At 41.1% G+C, this 20,693-nt stretch overlaps 1 protein-coding gene across 23 annotated transcripts in view; it reads right to left on the minus strand.

Moving 5' to 3' along the window:
- The window catches only part of Thrb (thyroid hormone receptor beta), a 405,974-nt gene that overhangs the window by 52,637 nt on the left and 332,644 nt on the right, over window positions 1-20,693 (minus strand). Inside the window, exon 1 of one of the 23 annotated variants that reach the window (XM_021181157.3) lies at window positions 3,026-3,365. The exons of the other annotated variants lie outside the window; for them this stretch is intronic. Coding sequence (XP_021036816.1) covers window positions 3,026-3,350 — 325 coding nt within the window. The 5' untranslated portion in view covers window positions 3,351-3,365. Of the gene's footprint in view, window positions 1-3,025; window positions 3,366-20,693 lie in introns of those variants that run through there. 23 annotated transcript variants of the gene reach the window in all.

Here is a 20,693-nt window from a genome sequence, read left to right on the forward strand (position 1 = left end):
GATCTCTAACTTTAAAAGAGGTCTAAGAAATTCTAAGTAAAGATTTTACTATTCCGGGGATTAGGTGCACCTTCTATCCTCTGATGTGGGTCACTTCAAAATGACTGTTTTGAACAGCGTGCATTGAGACTGTGTCACATGAAAGACTAAGTCACGTTCACAAACCTTACTGTGGATCATCTGTGGTTCCTTTTCATTTGTCTCTAAACTGTAAGAAATATGATGTGTTTTCACATTGGCTTTGGTGGTGCATGACTATGAGGTTGAGGCACAGAGATACAAATTTTGAGGCTCGCTTGAGAGGTGTGTAGCAAGAACTAGTCTCAAAAAAAGTGTTCCCTACTCCATAGGGAAACTGGATTGGTATTATAACATACAGTTAAGCTCTGTTCAGTGTGGATCTTCGACAGCCCCTCTTATAATTGGAGTAATTTTATAGGAAATGGGGTTTGGCGAAAAGAAGATGACGCCTGGGTTTGTATTCTCACTGCGTCAGGATTTGATAACCTGTTGTTCTAGAGTCCCTGGCTGGTGTTTTACAAGGCAGTGTTCTGGTGCTGGCCATCCAGCACACTATAGCACTGCTACCATCATGCCTTAAAGCAGGGTTATGTGTACACTCTATACCTCCATAAATGCCAACTAAAGATGAAAAAATTACTCTTTTTAAAAATCATTAAAGAAAATGGGCTTGTGATATGGCCTGGCAGGTAGAAGTGCTGGCTGCCAAGGCTAGTGACCTGAGTTTGATTCCTGGAACCCTTGTGGTGGAAGGAGAGACCCAAGTCTTGCAAGGTGTTCTTTGATCTCCACATGCAGTGGAAATTAAGAATAAGAAAATAGCAAAAGTAAACTCTTCAAGAACCTTGCCTTTCCTCCTGATTCCCTCCTTGCACAAAAACACTGAATGGAGCTGGAACTTTAAAAAAGAAACAGTTGTCAGTGCATCTCACTGAAGTTTCATAGTCCTACAAAGCAGCAAGAAATACAAGTTATAGCTTTCATGAAAACTGACCAAAATCCATCTGGAAAATGAGGCATTGTCCCGTTGAACACCTGTGTACAGTCTTAACTTTGTCTTAGAAAGACACTGCTTATCTTCCAACTCAGAAAAAAATCAATAGTGGCTCGATATGGATAAACATGTTGGCTATGACCTTTTGTCCCAAGACACACAGTTAGCAGCTGCGTTAGTGCTACTGGGATTTACTCAGAGGCTCGTAACGGTAAGCAATGATTCACTTAAGAATATTTGTCTGCTTTGATTTAATGAGTTTGGCAGGTGGCTTTGGCCTTTCAATGGCATATGGCTTTGAGAAATTACATCAATATATGTATACAATGCATCTTTTCTCCCAGTTCATGCATCAAATTAATTAGTAAAGAATCCCCTGTTTCATATTTTGTAGGCAAATGTGCCCCAGTGCTGGCTGAAGAGAATATGGTGAAAAGATGAGCTCAAATATTCTGTAGGAATTTTTAAGAATTATGAATCACCTAGACAGCGAGACAGATACCTGTGATTTCTGGAGATCCAACAACACAGTGACAGGCATGTCCTGGCATGACCAGGGAGGCAGTGACAAGTTTTTCACTTCCAAGGTCAGGCACTTCAACAGTGAGTAGAAGGGGAGCATGCTTGTCTCCCAACTAGGGAACAGTATGTTCCTTCCGAGCACACTCCTTATGATAAACGGGAAGTTCGGAGGTCCTTCAAGAGGATGTGAATCTAACTGAAAACTCAGGGCTCTGCACATGGGTCCTCCCAGACTTAACGTTTCACACTGAACATTGTAGACTAGGGCTCTCACAGTCACACTTCAATGGAAGTTGAGCTCTTGTTTGAACTTTCTGCTTTCATGGCTGGCTATTTTAGTAATAGGATCACTTGCTTTAGGGGTACAGCCACAGGGACTAGTTAGAAAGAAGAGGCTCACAGGGAAAAGAAGGGGCAAAGTAAAGGAGGGAGAACATTAAAGAGACTGCCTCAAACAACACCAAACATTAAAACACAAAACCACAAAGGAGCAAATGGTAACTTTTCTAAAAACCTAATTAAATATACTATATTACATCGTAAGATTAACTTTACAGAAAAGCTTGCCTTTGGAGACTAAAGGGCATCATGATCTTGCAAATGACAGCAACCCAGGAATTTTGTTCCTTTCACAGACCCTACATATCATACTTAGAATAAAGAGGTTTCTGGAATATCTATTACAGAATTTAAACTCTCCAGAAGTTGCAGCTAAGTCCCCTGTGAGGCACTTGTTTGTCTCTTTGATATTTTGGTAATGGAAAAATGTCCCTTTGATAGAAAATTAAGAGCTATGCTTATTAAAATGAATAAATATTGAATTTATTTTAATAGTGAATATTTTGAAAAATATCTCACTTGCTTTTATATAATGAGTTTATTCTTCATGTTTGAAGTCTACTACATTTTCGGGAGCAGTGCCTAAGTAAAGTGGGTTCATTTCTGTTTGACTTTGACATTCTAAAAGCATGACACAGTTATCAACATCTTCTCTACATGCATCAGTAAATAACATCAAAATGAACATTTGTAAATCATAACACATTAACATCTCAGAGCCAATGAGAAAGCCTTAGACCATTTAGCTAACTAACGAGAATGGGCTCTCAGTAGGAAGAGTCAAGTGAATTTGTGGTCTGAATTGGGATCTGCCTCCCACTATCCCAACAAGGGAATCCCTTGAGATATATATATATATATATATATATATATTAGCAGAGAAGCCAGTGACACTCACTCTGGACAGCATGCATCTCTACCCATATATGCCATGTGTGACCCTGACAACCAGCTCTCTGTAGCTGTCATATAAAGAGAAAGCAGGTATTTGGTAATTTCTGTATTCACCAGAACCCTCACTCATTCAGCAACCTCTCTTACTGTTGTTTTTAATTTCAAATCTCTGGTGCTCAAATGCAAAGATTCAAGGAAGCTGATGCAATAAAATTTTAAAATGAAACAGAAACCAAGAGAAGCCAGAGTCCCTACCTTTTTTTTGTGAGTGCGGTGGCGACTGCACTTGAAGAAAAGGCTTTTCTTCAGGAAGATGTGCAGGCTGGCTGTACTGACTGAGGGCCATGTCCAAGTCAGAGTCCTTGCTTTTAAACAGGTTTCCAGGGTAACTACAGGTATAAGGCTGATTCACTGCCCAGGCCTGTTCCATATATATGCTGCTACTGGGCATAGCTTGCACATCACGACCACTGAGAGCCGGACTGTCTTCCAGATATGCAAGGTAGTCAGTGACCTGCATGTAGCAGTTGCTGCTGGCAGCTGGGCACACTTCGTGTACCTCTGGCATACAGTAGTTCATTTTGGTATCCAGGTGCAGGTTCTACTTTACATATACACACGCTCTACGCATGCATTTGCCAGCCCCCTGAACCATGGAGCAGTGCATATACTCGGAGAGCATACATCCATACACATGAAACAAGAGAGATGAATAAACACCACCAGCCCAGCAACCTCGCCTGCCTCACTTCAGAGTAGCACCTGATGTGCCAAGACCCTGCTTCGACGCTGCATCTTCAAGCTCTCCTGCTGTTCTGCTGCAGTGAAGAACAGACTTAGGGCTATAAAGGTCTTAAGCTGTGGATGCAGCTTATTACCGGGGAAAATGGCAGGCAGGTAGGAATGGTCTGCACTTGGCTTACAGTGACAGTGAAAAGGTGTCTATTATGCTGGGGCCAGGAAGTTCATTTTATACATGGGTTTTAACCTCTTTCAACATGATTAGGAAATGATTACTCATTACTGCCCTTATGGTTGACAACTTAAGCATTAAACATTAGACATCTTAGAACATATCCGCGTACACAGAGACAATCCTAAAATCAATAATCTAGTTTCTTAGTGTGAACCAGAGAAAAGCCACTAGTAATGAGTCTGGCAATTGGCTCTGAGACATTAATCTAGTTGTTCAAACTTCAGTGTGTGAGTCCATCAACTGAATGTCACCTTGGCTTCCAACAGCCAGATTTGGCTATCTTCCAGGCTAGGTCCCACTGGTCATACTTTCTAGTGCTGGTGGAGTCCTGAGTTCTGATTCGTTCCTCGAAGCTGGTCAGTTTCTGTATTGTCAACACTGACTAACACAAGACCTAAAGATCAACTAAACGCTATTCTTTGTGTTTTGTGGCCACTGAATGTGTGCCTGTGCTCAGTCTGAGGGACATCCCTACCCAACAGCAGCTGTCATGATCTCTATGTGCACAGTCACACTCTGATCAGAGGCTCCTGGGAAGTCTTAGGCATGCTCTACTTCCAAATCTGCCTTTGAAATTATTTTCCAGCTTTAATGTCATTTAAGTAGTATTTATATATCTGACATTTAAAAACAGTGATCCAAAAAGGAAAACACATTTTCTGTAAAATTGCAATGTTTTTAAATAAATAAGTTAAGTACTGGATTAGAACATGAGTATTTGCTGAGAATATTATGAACAGTTCTCTTGAGTGTATGTGTGGTGTGCACATGCAATCATGACATGTGTTCTAGATCATGACATCATGCTATGGGTTTCTCAGAAAACTTTCAGAGACTCTTAGGTGGGAATCACAGGTCATAATGTTTGCATTTGAGTTCTTGATGGTGCTCAGACTTTCTGTCATTTCTCACCTGAGGACCATGGTGATTATCAGTTCATGAGGACTGGGGATTATTATCAGTTCATGGGGATAAGACCATTACTTTGTACATGTTGTTATAGTCATAACCATGAAATGGAATTAAGTGGCAGGGTCACACACAGTTGGAGGGGGAGGGTTGAGTATTAAACAACCACTCAAGAAACTGCCTGTGAGTTACAACCCAAGCATGGAGGTGGCAGATTCAGACAAGGCTGTACTTCCAGGTCATGGTCCCTGGCACTAGGGAAGCCTGATCATTAAATGTACAAAGCCAGGTGGGCTCCAGCTGCACAGTTTGTGAGTGATGACATTTTCATCGATATTGTAAAGGGACATTGACTTGCTGATAAGCAAAAGAGGAGTTAAAACCAGAGAAGTAACCCAGGCTGACCCAGACAGATGGGTTGTAATTACACTCCTTGGAAAATCACAACCTATCCATAAAACACAACATTAGTAAAGGAATGCTCTCAATTGGTGGACTTGAGCCTGGAAAATAGAGCTTTCATAGTTCTGAACAGTCACGAGTTACAGTCTCCACAAGGAACCAGGGACACAGCTAGCATTTTAGCAGTGTTTGTATACTCTGATGAAAACAAATTGATTTATTTGCAAGTGTCTTTATGAACACATGCACATGCCATTACAGTTAGCATGTTTCTGCTTACTGAAAACGTCAAAACATCTCATCAGAAGCGATGACTATTTTCATCCAACTCCAGGAAAGAGGATCCAACGCTTATGTTTGCTGTCTGATCCCATCTATTCATCTCAAATTTCTCAAATTAAATCTTAAATTTAACTATTCAGTACTCTCTTTCCAGGAAGTCCCATGTGTTATAGCCTCTGTTTTTTTTTTTTAATTAGATATTTTCTTTATTTACATTTCAAATGTTATTCCCTTTCCTGGTTTACCTTCCAGAACCCCTCTCCCCTCTTCCTCCCCTTGCTCCCCTACCCACAAACTCCTGCTTCCTGGCCCTGGCATTCCCTTACACTGGGGCACTGAACCTTCACAGGACCAAGGACCTCTCCTCCTATTGATATCTGACAAGGCCATCCTCAGCTACATATGTGACTGGAGCCATGGATCCTTCCATGTGTATTCTTTGGTTGGTGGTTTAGTCCCTGGGAACTCTGGGGGTACTGGTTGGTTCATATTGTTGTTTCTCCTATGGGGCTGCAACCCCTTCAGCTCCTTGCCTTTCTGTAAATCCTCCATTGGGGACCCTGGGCTCAGTCCAATGGTTGGCTGAAAGTATCCATTTCTGTATTTGTCACTTCTACTTGGAGATGTGCACTGGATCTCTGATTTTGTGTTTGTACCCAGCACACTATCTGTTCTTTCCCTGTTTTACTGACAATGCAGATTCAAGCCATTTCTTGCTTTCTACCACTGAAAGCCAAAGTTTCAACTTTTCTTCCAAGGGAACACAAAATCCCAATGTTCAGAAGGTCTCTGAGTATCGAGGAAAGGCCCTTCTCTATAATAACATGGACATACTGGGGATATGGGAAACAGCTCAGAGTCTGGTTTCATACTGAAAGCCCCCTGTAGTTTGAATTTTCTTTGTGACCTTTGACTAGGAAAAGACTCATCTCCTTATCTGTCTTTTCAAACCAGTTTTTTTTGTGGTTATTATTTTTAGTTAGTAAGTGAAGTGACCAGTTTTATTGTTGTATGCTCTTTACATCTGTTATGCTGTTCTTATTCATACCCCATGTCCTTCCCCATCTCCCCTCCCCAATCTTGCCTGGTTTCTTTGCTTCTGTTTTCATGCCACATGTGTGTTCTTCCCTCACCCTCATTTGAAACCTCTTTGTACCTGCTTTCTTCTTCCACCCCACCCCACACATTGTTTTTAATTATGTGTAGGTGTCTGTACATATGTGCGTGCTGGTGCCTGGCTGTGTCAGTCAGAGCAGTCAGATTTCCTTGGAGCTGGAGTTTCATGTGGGAATTGTGAGGTTCCCAAAGAGAGTGCTGGAAATTAGACTGGGGTCCTCTGCAAGAACAGTAAGCACCCCTGACCACTGAGCTGCCACTCCAGCCCCTTAGTGTAACTTGTATGTTTTACAGGAATCAGAACTAGGCTCTTGTGAATGCTGTTCTTCTCACAACAGATGGGGGCACTCTTATAAGGATGCTGGTGACTGTAATTGGTGGTAGCAGAACTGGTTAAATCACATTGAACAGGAAAGCAATGGCGCCAGTTACTGGTTATAGACTGGGATTGCCTGTTATGAAATGACATAGCAGACTGCCTCACCTGGGTGTTATCAATCAGGTGATGCTTTACTGAAGAGTCTTAAACTAGCTATTCAATTTCTAGTTATTCTGCTTGAGAAACAGAAGTTATCTGACCCACAGTGCATCACACTGTGTCCAATAAACTGGAGAGGGCTTTCACAGTAATCACCAGAAGTATGTTAGTCCATGGTTTATTATGTAAGTACACCTTTCTCTATAGGTGGAAAGAAATAGGCTCAAGGGACAGGACTAATCCCTTAGGTCTGCAGGCAGACAGCAAACCTCAAAGGGTTCTCAAGGAGGACAGTTGCTCTTGTTCTCCCTCCCCATGTCTTTTCCTTTATTTTAAACAATGTTCCCAAATACATTTGCACATAGCGTTCAATTGAGAAACATTTAAACTTTGATACCCATGTAGAAAACCGGATTCCATCAACATTGGTGAGACCTCAGCATCAAGAACTTTGAGAGAGTTTCATGGTTAACCCCTGACTGGTCTCTAGCTCACAGTCTTCCTGTCTTGGTCTCCTGAGGGCTGGGATTCCAGTGTGTGATCCTCAAGATCCATAAAGTGCTCCAGGCTGTTCACCTTGGAAACAAAGCTGGATGCCCAACAGTTGTCGGCATTCTGCATGTATATGGGCATCCTAGGATTGTGCACCCTATTCAGCTTCATGATGAACTTCTGTTAGTTCTTTTTTTTTGTTTAATTTTTAATATTTTTTATTATGTATTTTCCTCAATTACATTTCCAATGCTATCGCAAAAGTCCCCCATACCCTCCCCCCCCACTTCCCTACACACCCATTCCCATTTTTTTGGCCCTGGTGTTCCCCTGTACTAGGGCATATAAAGTTTGTGTGTTCAATGGGCCTCTCTTTCCAGTGATGGCCGACTAGGCCATCTTTTGATACATATGCAGCTAGAGTTAAAACTCTGCCTTCTACCCTAAGCTGGTATTGCCTCTTTTGAGTTCCCAGGCACAGGGAAGGACAAACCAGGAAGGAACAAAGTTAAACAAAGTGTCATGGGTTTCACTTTGGACATAAGGAGCATTTGTCTCATGGATCATAGCCAGAGGAGGATACTTATGAGCTGGCCTTGGGCAGAGAAGCATGCTGTAAGGTGGCCAGGGACAGAAGATGCTACCTCTGAACTAGCTTTTTAAAAAGTGAATAGATCTCAGAACTGAGGAGACTACACAGACGACCTTACCACCAACCCTCCAATGAGTCAACCTAAGGCCACCCATTTGGCTCAGGCACCTGCCTTCTGCTCTAAGGACAGAGCTTGCTTTCTTCTGGAGTGGTAGTACTATAAGTCCTGTTTGTGCATATGGTTCATGGGGAAAAATCATACTTGCCAGTCTTTTGTGGATGTTTCTAAAATTCTGGCCAATAGCCCTTCCAGTCGGTGCCAGCACCGACACACCTTGGGCTCTGAGTCTGCGGACACCTCCAAGGTCCCCACAGGATTCTCCATGGGCTCTTAAGACCTCTGGTGAGTGGAACACAATTGCTGCTCCAATCCAATCGCACGGGACCTGAGACAGCATTAATAAGGGAAGCAGAAAACCTAGCCTGACCAGGGTCACAAGTCCCTTCCAGTCGGCAACAGCACCAGCACCGGGGCACCTTGGGCACGGAGTCTGCGGATACCCCCAAGGTCCCCAGAGGACTCTCCACTGGATTTTAGGACCTCTGGTGAGTGGAACACAACTTCTGCCAGGAGGCAGGTTCAAACACCAGATATCTGGGCACCTTCGCAGCAAGAGGAGAGCTTGCCTGCAGAGAGTACTCTGACCACTGAAACTCAGGAGAGAGCTAGTCTCCCAGGTTTGCTGATAGAAGCTAACATAATCATCTGAGGAACAAGCTCTAACCAGATACAACTATAACAACTAACTCCAGAGATTACCAGATGGCGAAAGGCAAATGTAAGAATCTTACTAACAGAAACCAAGACCACTCACCACCATCAGAATGCAGCACTCCCACCCCACCCAGTCCCACCACTCCCACTCTAACACACCCTAAAAGATAGTCCCCGATTTAAAGGTATATCTCATGATGATGGTAGAGGACATCAAGAAGGACTTTAATAACTCACTTAAAGAAATACAGGAGAACACTGCTAAACAGGTAGAAGATCTTAAAGAGGAAGCACAAAAATCCCTTAAAGAAATGCAGGAAAACACGAACAAACAGGTAATGGAATTGAATAAAACTATCCAAGACCTAAAAAGGGAAGTAGACACAATAAAGAAAACCAAAAGTGAGGCAACACTGGAGATAGAAACCCTAGGAAAGAAATCTGGAACCATAGATGTGAGCATCAGCAACAGAATACAAGAGGTAGAAGAGAGAATCTCAGGTGCAGAAGATTCCATAGAGAACATGGGCACAACAATCAAAGAAAATGCAAAATGCAAAAAGATCCTAACTCAAAAAATCCAGGAAATCCAGGACACAATGAGAAGACCAAACCTATTGATAATAGGAGTAGATGAGAATTAAGATTTTCAACTTAAAGGGCCAGTAAATATCTTCAACAAAATAATAGAAGAAAACTTCCCAAACCTAAAAAAAGAGATGCCCATGAACATACAAGAAGTCTACAGAACTCCAAATAGACTGGACCAGAAAAGAAATTTCTCCTGACACATAATAATCAGAACAACAAATGCACTAAATAAAGACAAAATATTAAAAGCAGTAAAGGAAAAATGTCAAGTAACATATAAAGGCAGGCCTATCAGAATTACACCAGACTTTTCACCAGAGACAATTAAAGCCAGAAGATCCTGGACAGATGTTATACAGACACTAAGAGAACACAAATGCCAGCCCAGGCTACTATACCCAGCCAAACTCTCAACTACCATAGATGGAGAAACCAAAGTATTTCACGACAAAACCAAATCCACACATTATCTTTCCACAAATCCAGCCCTTCAAAGGATAATGACAGAAAAAATACCAATACAAGGACGGAAACAACACCCTAGAAAAAGCAAGAAAGTAATCCTTCAACAAACCAAAAAGAAGATAGCCACAAGAACAGAATGCCAACTTTAACAACAAAAATAATAGGAAGCAACAATTACTTTTCCTTAGTATCTCTTAATATCAATGGATTCACTTCCCCAATAAAAAGACATAGACTAACAGACTGGCTACACAAACAGGACCCAACATTTTGCTGCTTACAGGAAACCCATCTCAGGGAATAAGACAGACACGACCTCAGAATAAAAGGCTGGAAAACAATTTTCCAAGCAAATGGTCTGAAGAAACAAGTGGGAGTAGCCATTCTAACATCGAATAAAATTGACTTCCAACCCAAAGTTATCAAAAAAGACAAGGAGGGACACGTCATACTCATCAAAGGTAAAATCCTCCAAGTTGAACTCTCAATTCTGAATATCTATGCTCCAAATGCAAGGGCAGCCACATTCATCAAGGAAACTTTAGTAAAGCACAAAGCACACATTGCACCTCACACAATAATTGTGGGAGACTTTAACACCCCACTTTCATCAATGGATAGATTGTGGAAACAGAAACTAAACAGGGACACAGTGAAACTAACAGAAGTTATGAAACAAATGGACTTAAGAGATATCTACAGAACATTTTATCCTAAAACAAAAGGATATACCTTTTTCTCAGCACCTCATGGTACCTTCTCCAAAATTGACCACATAATTGGTCACAAAACAGGCCTCAACAGATACAAAAATATTGAAATTGTCCCATGCATCCTATCAGACCACAATGGACTGAGGCTGATCTTCAATAACAACATAAATAATGGAAAGCCAACATTCACATGGAAATTGAACAACACTCTTCTCAATGATACCTTGCTCAAGGAAGGAATAAAGAAATTAAAGACGTTTAAGAGTATAATGAAAATGAAGCCACAACATACCCAAACTTATGAAACACAATGAAAGCATTTCTAAGAGGGAAACTCATAGCTCTGAGTGCCTCCAAAAAGAAACTAGAGAGAGCACACATTAGCAGCTTGACAACACACCTAAAAGCACTAGAACAAAGGCAAGCAAATTCACCCAAGAGGAGTAGACGGCAGGAAATAATCAAACTCAGGGGTGAAATCAACCAAGTGGAAACAAGAAGAACTATTCAAAGAATCAACCAAAGGAGGAGCTGGTTCTTTGAGAAAATCAACAAGATAGATATACCCTTAGCCAGACTCACTAGAGGGCACAGGGACAGCATCCTAATTAACAAAATTAGAAATGAAAAGGGAGACATAACAATAGATCCTGAAGGAATCCAAAACACCCCCAGATCCTTCTACAAAAGGCTATACTCAACAAAACTGGAAAACCTGGAAGAAATGGACCAATTTCTAGACAGATACCAGGTACCATAGTTAAATCAGGATCAAGTTAACAATCTAAACAGTCCCACATCCCCTAAAGAAATAGAAGCAGTCATTAATAGTCTCCCAACAAAAAAAGTCCTGGACCAGATGGGTTTAGTGCAGAGTTCTATCAGACCTTCAAAGAAGATCTAATCCCAGTTCTTCACAAACTATTCCACAAACTAGAAGTAGAAGGTACTCTACCCAACTCATTCTATGAAGCCACAATTACACTGATACCTAAACCACAGAGAGATCCAACAAAGATAGAGAACTTCAGACCAATTTCCCTTATGAATATTGATGCAAAAATACTCAATAAAATTCTCACTAACCAAATCCAAGAACACATTAAAACAATCATACATCCTGACCAAGTAGGTTTTATTTCAGGGATGCAGGGATGGTTTAATATACAGAAATCCTTCAACGTAATCCATTATATAAACAAAGTCAAAGACAAAAACCACATGATCATCTCCTTAGACGCAGAGAAACCATTTGACAAAATCCAACACCCATTCATGATAAAAGTCTTGGAAAGATCAGGAATTCAAGGCCCATACCTAAACATGATAAAAGCAATCTACAGCAAACCAGTAGCCAACATCAAAGTAAATGGTGAGAAGCTGGAAGCAATCTCACTAAAATCAGGGACTAGACAAGGCTGCTCACTTTCTCCCTACCTATTCAACACTGTACTTGAAGTTCTAGCCAGAGCAATTTGACAACAAAAGGAGATCAAGGGCATACAAAATGGAAAGGAAGAAGTGAAAATATCAGTTTTTGTAGATGATATGATAGTATATATAAGTGACCCTAAAAATTCCACCAGAGAACTCCTAAACCTGATAAACAGCTTCAGTGAAGTAGCTGGATATAAAAAACTCAAACAAGTCAACGGCCTTTCTCTACACAAATAATAAACAGGCTGAGAAAGAAATTAGGGAAACAACACCCTTCTCAATAGTCACAAATAATATAAAATAACTTGGCATGACTCTAACTAAGGAAGTGAAAGATCTGTATGATAAGAACTTCAAGTCTCTGAAGAAAGAAATTATAGAAGATCTCAGAAGATGGAAAGATCTCCCATGCTCATGAATTGGCAGGATCAACATTGTAAAAATGGCTATCTTGCCAAAAGCAATCTACAGATTCAATGCAATCCCCATCAAAATTCCAACTCAATCCTTCAACGAATTATAAAGAGCAATCTGCAGATTCATCTGGAATAACAAAAAAACAAAAAAGAAAAAAACAAACAAAAAAAACCTAGGATAGCAAAAACTCTTCTCAAGGATAAAAGAACCTCTGGTGGAATCACCATGCCAGACCTAAAGCTCTACTACAGAGCAATTGTGATAAAAACTGAATGGTACTGGTATAGCGATGGACAAGTAGACCAATAGAATAGAATTGAAGACCCAGAAATGAACCCACACACCTATGGTCACTTGATCTTCGACAAGGGAGTTAAAAACATCCAGTGTAAAAGAATCAGCATTTTCAACAAATGGTGCTGGCACAACTGGTCGTTATCATGTAGAAGAATGCGAATTGATCCATTCCTATCTCCTTGTACTAAGGTCAAATCTAAGTGGATCAAGGAACTCCACATAAAACCAGAGACACTGAAACTTATAGAGGAGAAAGTGGGTTGGGGGCAAAGCCTCGAAGATATGTGTACAGGGGAAAATTCCTGAATAGAACGCAATGGCTTGTGTTGTAAGATCGAGAATTGACAAATGGGACCTCATGAAACTGCAAAGCTTCTGCAAGGCATAAGACACTGTCAATAAGACAAAAAGGCCACCAATATATTGGGAAAGAATTTTTACCAATCTGAAATCTGATAGGGGACTAATATCCAATATAGACAAGGAACTCAAGAAGGTGGACTCCAGAATATCAAATATCCCCATTAAAAATGGGGCTCAGAGCTAAACAAAGAATTCTCACCTGAGGAATACCAAATGGCTGAGAAGCACCTGAAAAAATGTTCAGCATCCTTAATCATCAGAGAAATGCAAATCAAAACAACCCTGAGATTCCATCTCACACCAGGCAGAATGGCTAAGATAAAATTTCAGGTGACAGCAGATGCTGGCGAGGACGTGGAGAAAGAGGAACACTCCTCCATTGTTGGTGGGATTGCAAGCTTGTACAACCACTCTGGAAATCAGTCTGGCGGTTCCTCAGAAAATTGGACATAGTAGTACTGGAGGATCCCGCAATACCTTTCCTGGGCATATATCCAGAAGATGCTCCAACTGGTAAGAAAGACACATGCTCCACTATGTTCATAGCAGCCTTATTTATAATAGCCAGAAGCTGGAAAGAACCCAGATGTCCCTCAACAGAGGAATGGATACAAAAAATGTGGTATATTTACACAATGGAGTACTACTCAGCTATTAAAAAGAATGAATTTATGAAATTCCTAGGCAAATGGTTGGACCTGGAGGGCATCATCCTGAGAGAGGTAACCCAATCACAAAAGAACTCAAATGATATGTTCTCACTGATAAGTGGATATTAGCCCAGAAACTTAGAATACTCAAGATATAAGATACAATTTGCAAAACACATGAAACTCAAGAAGAACGAAGACCAAAGGGTCGACATTTTGCCCCTTCTTAGAATTGGGAACAAAACACCCATGGAAGGAGTTACAGAGATAAAGTTTGGAGCTCAGACAAAAGGATGGACCATCTAGAGACTGCCAAATCCAGGGATCCATCCCATAATCAGCCTCCAAACGCTGACACTATTGTATACACTATCAAGATTTTGCTGAAAGGACCCTGATATAGCTGTCTCTTGTGATTCTATGCTGGGGCCTAGCAAACACAGAAGTGGATACTCACAGTCAGCTATTGGATGGATCACAGGGCCCCCAATGGAGGAGCTAAAGGAAGTACCCAAGGAGCTCAAGGGAACTGCAACCCTATAGGTGGAACAACAATATGAACTAACTAGTACCCTGGAGCTCTTGTCTCTAGCTGCATATGTATCAAAAGATGGCCTAGTAGGCCATCACTGGAATGAGAGGCCCATTGGTCATGCAAACTTTATATGCCGCAGTACAGGGGAACGCCAGGGCCAAAAAGTGGGAGTGGGTGGGAAGGGGAGTGTGTGTGGGGGAGGGTATGGGGTACTTTTGGGATAGCATTGGAAATGTAAATGAGGAAAATACCTAATAAAAATATTAAAAGTACCCAACAAACAAACAAAAAAAACCCCCAAACTAACAATAAAAATTCTGGCCAACATTGTGTGTGATAGAGTAGTGCAAACAATCTCTAGAAAACTCCAAACACAGCTTCAAAGAGATCAGGGGCGTGGCATTTACTCCGTTGTCCTTTTTAACTTCCTTCAACAATCTGTGTGATGACTGGAGTCTAATCTACTACTTTTGTCATTGAGGATGGTGGGTAAATGGCAGGAAGGGCTCCAGGTTGTTGAAGTCCACAACACTGTTGCATTGTACTGTACTGACAACTTCTAAACATTTTTCTCACGAGAGAAATAAATTGTCATAGTTTCTTTGTTCACAATAGAGGCATAGGTATTTTTGCCTTATTTTATAGATTAGGGAATTTGCTTAAGTAAAATACTTAAACAGTGGTGGATGCAATCAGAGGCAAAGGCCTAAAAGTCATTATACATCTGGAGGGCTGTAGCTCCAGACTTGTTTGCATAGTCTACATTTTCAGTCCAGATCACTGGGCAGAAAACTTTGGCCTATCTGCTAAATATAGCCCTCCCCCCATCTGTTTTATCAGTAAATTCTTTTCTTCTTCTTCTTCTTCTTCTTCTTCTTCTTCTTCTTCTTCTTCTTCTTCTTCTTCTTCTTCTTCTTCTTCTTCTTCTTCTTCTTCTTCTTTTCCTTTTCCTTTTTCTTTTTTTTTCTTTTCTTCTTCTCCTCTTCCCCCCCCCCCGTGTGTAGCCCTGGCTACAAAATTTGCATCTTCTACTGATGGAACCCATCCTTATGCTGATTACAAATCCTTCTCCCCTGGCCCTTACTCTGTGCACTCTTTCTCTGTGATTAAGAACCCATTCTTCTTTTTTTGTTTTGTTTTGTTTTTTGAGACAGGGTTTCTCTGTATAGCCCTGGCTGTCCTGGAACTCACTCTGTAGACCTGGCTGGCCTCGAACTCAGAAATCTGCCTGCCTCTGCCTCCCAAGTGCTGGGGTTAAAGGCATATGCCACCACTGCCGGGCACCAATAAATTCTTATTAGAATTCAGTCACACCTCAGAACTACAATTGTGCCACTCAGACATCTCCCACTCTCTAGAACCTTGTGGTCTGGTGTCCTCTCTGTTTTCTGGTCTCAGGACCACCATCCATCTAGGATTCTAAGCAAATAACCATCTAAATCCTTGACACATACCTTCCCTTCACTACCTATGCTCAACCCTTTAGCAGGTGTGCAGACTTTTCTAGTTTTTTCTTTTCTGGCCTGGCTCCTGAGTGATGTTTAAAATTAGCTGACCAGGTTACTCCATGGCCCTGTGTTGGCCACTTACTGCATTTAGAATGAAGCCACTTTCCTTGACATTGGACTTCCCTATGCCCTCACCCACTCATTTCTCTTGTTCCCTTGACTCCTGCCCAGTGTCCTTGTCCTGTGAGCACTCCAAGCTCTCCCCAGCTTCAAGGACACTTCATATGATTTCTTCTTGCACTCCTTATTGAGAGTAAATGGCACTTGATCTGACTCTGGATGCTCCTGGTTCTCTTATGAGCCTGAAGGCCCATAGCCATTATTGAATACTCAATATTGCCTCTCAGCTAGAATAGGGAGGATCCCCGGGGTACCAAGGCCTGTTCCTATTTATTTTTCAAAGATATTGTTTTAGTCAGGTATGGTGGCACATACCTTTAATCCCAGCACTTGCGAGGCAGAGACAGGTGTGTTTCTGTGAGTTCAAGGCTAGCCTGCTCTACATAGCAAGTTCCAGGTCAGTCAGAACTACATAGAGTTAGGGAAGCAGAAACCGGCCTGAGTAGGGCCACAGGCCTCATCCGGCCAGATCAGCGCCGGGGTAGCTGGAGCGCAGGGTTGCCTGACACCCGCCAGCTACCCACGACCCCCGCCGCAGGATTTTGGGACTGCTGGTGAGTGGAACACAGCTTCTGCTCCAGTCCAATCACGTGGGACCTGAGACTGCTCTGGTTGGGGAGAGAGAAATCCGGCCTACATAGGGCCACAACCCTCTTCCGGTCAGAAAAGCACCGGGGAAGCTGGGACGCAGGGTCGGCTCACACTCGCCAGCTACCCACAACACACGCCACAAGATCTTAAGACTTCTGGTGAGTGGAACACAGCTTCTGCTCCAATCCAATTGCACGCGGGACCAGAGACTGCATTAGTTAGGGAAGCAGAAAACCGGCCTAAGTAGGACCACAGGCCTCTTCCGGCTGGACCAGCACCGGGGTACAGTCAGCTACCCACGACCCCCGCCGCAGGATTTTGAGACTGCTGGTGAGTGGAACACAGCTTCTGCTCCAATCTTTAAACAGTGACAACGATAACAACTAACCCCAGAGATTACCAGATGGCGAAAGGTAAACGTAATAATCTTACTAACAGAAACCAAGACCACATCATCAGAACCCAGCACCCCCACTTCGCCCAGTCCAGGGCACCCCAACACACCGGAAAAGCTAGACACGGATCTAAAAGCATATCTCCTGATGATGGTAGAGGACTTCAAGAAAGACTTTAATAACACACTTAAAGAAATACTGCTAAACAGGTAGAAGACAATAAAGAGGAAGCACAAAAATCCCTTAAAGAATTGCAGGAGAACACTGCTAAAGAGTTACAAATCCTTAAAGAAAAACAGGATAACATAATCAAACAGGTAGAAGTCCTTACAGAAAAACAGGAAAACACATCCAAACAGATGATGGAAACGAACAAAACCATACTAGACCTAAAAAGGGAAGTAGACACAATAAAGAAAACCCAAAATGAGGCAACACTGGAGATAGAAACCCTAGGAAAGAAATCTGGAACCATAGATACGAGCATCAGCAACAGAATACAAGAGATGGAAGAGAGAATCTCAGGTGCAGAAGATTCCATAGAGAACATCGGCACAACAATCAAGGAAAATGTAAAATGCAAAAAGATCCTAACTCAAAACATCCAAGAAATACAGGACACAATGAGAAGACCAAACCTACGGATAATAGGAGTGGATGAGAATGAAGATTTTTCAACTCAAAGGACCAGCAAACATCTTCAACAAAATTATAGAAGAAAACTTCCCAAATCTAAAGAAAGAGATGCCCATGAATATACAAGAAGCCTACAGAACTCCAAATAGACTGGACCAGAAAAGAAATACCTCCCGACACATAATAATCAGAACAACAAATGCTCTAAATAAAGATAGAATACTAAAAGCAGTAAGAGAAAAAGGCCAAGTAACATATAAAGGCAAGCCTATCAGAATTACACCAGATTTTTCACCAGAGACTATGAAAGCCAGAAGATACTGGATGGATGTTATACAGACACTAAAAGAACACAAATTACAGCCCAGGCTACTATACCCAGCCAAACTCTCAATTAACATAGATGGAGAAACCAAAGTATTCCACGACAAAACCAAATTCACACATTATCTCTCCACGAATCCAGCCCTTCAAAGGATAATAACAGAAAAAAACCAATACAAGGACAGGAACCACGCCCTAGAAACAACAAGAAGGTAATCCCTCAACAAACCTAAAAGAAGACAGCCACAAGAACAAAATGCCAACTTTAACAACAAAAATAACAGGAAACAACAATTACTTTTCCTTAATATCTCTTAATATCAATGGACTCAACTCCCCGATAAAAAGACATAGACTAACAAACTGGCTACACAAACAAGACCCAACATTTTGCTGCTTACAGGAAACTCATCTCAGAGAAAAGGATAGACACTACCTCAGAATGAAAGGCTGGAAAACAATTTTCCAAGCAAATGGCATGAAGAAACAAGCTGGAGTAGCCATTCTAATATCTGATAAGATTGACTTCCAACCCAAAGTCATTAAAAAAGACAGGGAGGGACACTTCATACTCATCAAAGGTAAAATCCTCCAAGAGGAATTATCAATCCTGAATATCTATGCTCCAAATACAAAGGCAGCCACATTCATTAAAGAAACTTTAGTAAATCTCAAAGCACACATTGCACCTCATACAATAATAGTGGGAGACTTCAACACACCACTTTCACCAATGGACAGATCATGGAAACAGAAACTAAACAGGGACACAGAGAACCTAAGAGAAATTATGAATCAAATGGATCTGGCAGATATCTACAGAACATTCTATCCTAAAACAAAAGGATATACCTTCTTCTCAGCACCTCATGGTACCTTCTCCAAAATTGACCACATAATTGGTCACAAAACAGGCCTCAACAGATACAAAAATATTGAAATTGTCCCATGCATCCTATCAGATCACCATGGACTAAGGCTGATCTTCAATAACAAAATAAATAATAGAAAGCCAACCTTCACGTGGAAACTGAACAACACTCTTCTCAATGATACCTTGGTCAAGGAAGGAATAAAGAAAGAAATTAAAGACTTTTTAGAGTTCAATGAAAATGAAGCCACAACATACCCAAACTTATGGGACGCAATGAAAGCATTTCTAAGAGGAAAACTCATAGCTCTGAGTGCCTCCAAAAGGAAACTAGAGAGAGCACACATTAGCAGCTTGACAACACACCTAAAAGCACTAGAACAAAAGGAAGCAAATTCACCCAAGAGGAGTAGACGGCAGGAAATAATCAAACTCAGGGGTGAAATCAACCAAGTGGAAACAAGAAAAACTATTCAAAGAATCAACCAATCAAGGAGCTGGTTCTTTGAGAAAATCAACAAGATAGATAAACCCTTAGCCAGACTCACTAGAGGGCACAGGGAAAGCATCCTAATTAACAAAATCAGAAATAAAAAGGGAGACATAACAACAGATCCTGAAGACATCCAAAACACCATCAGATACTTCTACCAAAGGCTATACTCAACAAAACTGGAGAACCTGGATGAAATGGAGAAGTTCCTAGACAGATACCAGGTACCAAAGTTGAATCAAGATCAGGTCAATGATCTAAACAGCCCTATATCCCTCAAAGAAATAGAAGCAGTCATTAATAGTCTCCCAACTAAAAAAAGCCCAGGACCAGATGGGTTTAGTGCAGAGTTCTATCAGACCTTCAAAGAAGATCTAATCCCAGTTCTTCACAAACTATTCCACAAACTAGAAGTAGAAGGTACTCTACCCAACTCATTCTATGAAGCCACAATTACACTGATACCTAAACCACAGAAAGATCCAACAAAGATAGAGAACTTCAGACCAATTTCCCTTATGAATATTGATGCAAAAATACTCAATAAAATTCTCACTAACCAAATCCAAGAACACATCAAAACAATCATCCATCCTGACCAAGTAGGTTTCATCCCAGGGATGCAGGGATGGTTCAATATACGGAAATCCATCAACGTAATCCAGTATATAAACAAACTCAAAGACAAAAACCACATGGTCATCTTGTTAGATGCGGAAAAAGCATTTGACAAGATCCAACACCCATTCATGATAAAAGTCTTGGAAAGATCAGGAATTCAAGGCCCATACCTAAACATGATAAAAGCAATCTACAGCAAACCAGTAGCCAACATCAAAGTAAATGGTCAGAAGCTTGAAGCAATCCCTCTAAAATCAGGGACTAGACAAGGCTGTCCACTTTCTCCATACCTATTCAACATTGTACTTGAAGTCCTAGCCAGAGCAATTCGACAACAAAAGGAGATCAAAGGGATACAAATTGGAAAAGATGAAGTCAAAATATCACTTTTTGCAGATGATATGATAGTATATATAAGTGACCCTAAAAATTCCACCAGAGAACTCCTAAGCCTGATAAACAGCTTCGGTGAAGTAGCTGGATATAAAATTAACTCAAACAAATCAATGGTCTTTCTCTACACAAAGAATAAACAGGCTGAGAAAGAAATTAGGGAAACAACACCCTTCTCAATAGTCACAAATAATATAAAATATCTTGGCGTGACTCTAACTAAGGAAGTGAAAGATCTGTATAATAAAAACTTCAAGTCTCTGAAGAAAGAAATTATAGAAGATCTCAGAAGATGGAAAGATCTCCCATGCTCATGGATTGGCAGGATCAACATTGTAAAAATGGCTATCTTGCCAAAAGCAATCTACAGATTCAATGCAATCCCCATCAAAATTCCAAATCAATTCTTCAATGAATTAGAAAGTGCAATCTGCAAATTTATCTGGAATAACAAAAAACCTAGGATAGCAAAAACTCTTCT

This window comes from Mus caroli, unplaced genomic scaffold (genome assembly GCF_978045245.1).
Source record: "Mus caroli unplaced genomic scaffold, Mus_caroli_1 scaffold_12, whole genome shotgun sequence".
In the NCBI taxonomy this organism is placed as follows: domain Eukaryota; kingdom Metazoa; phylum Chordata; class Mammalia; order Rodentia; family Muridae; genus Mus; species Mus caroli.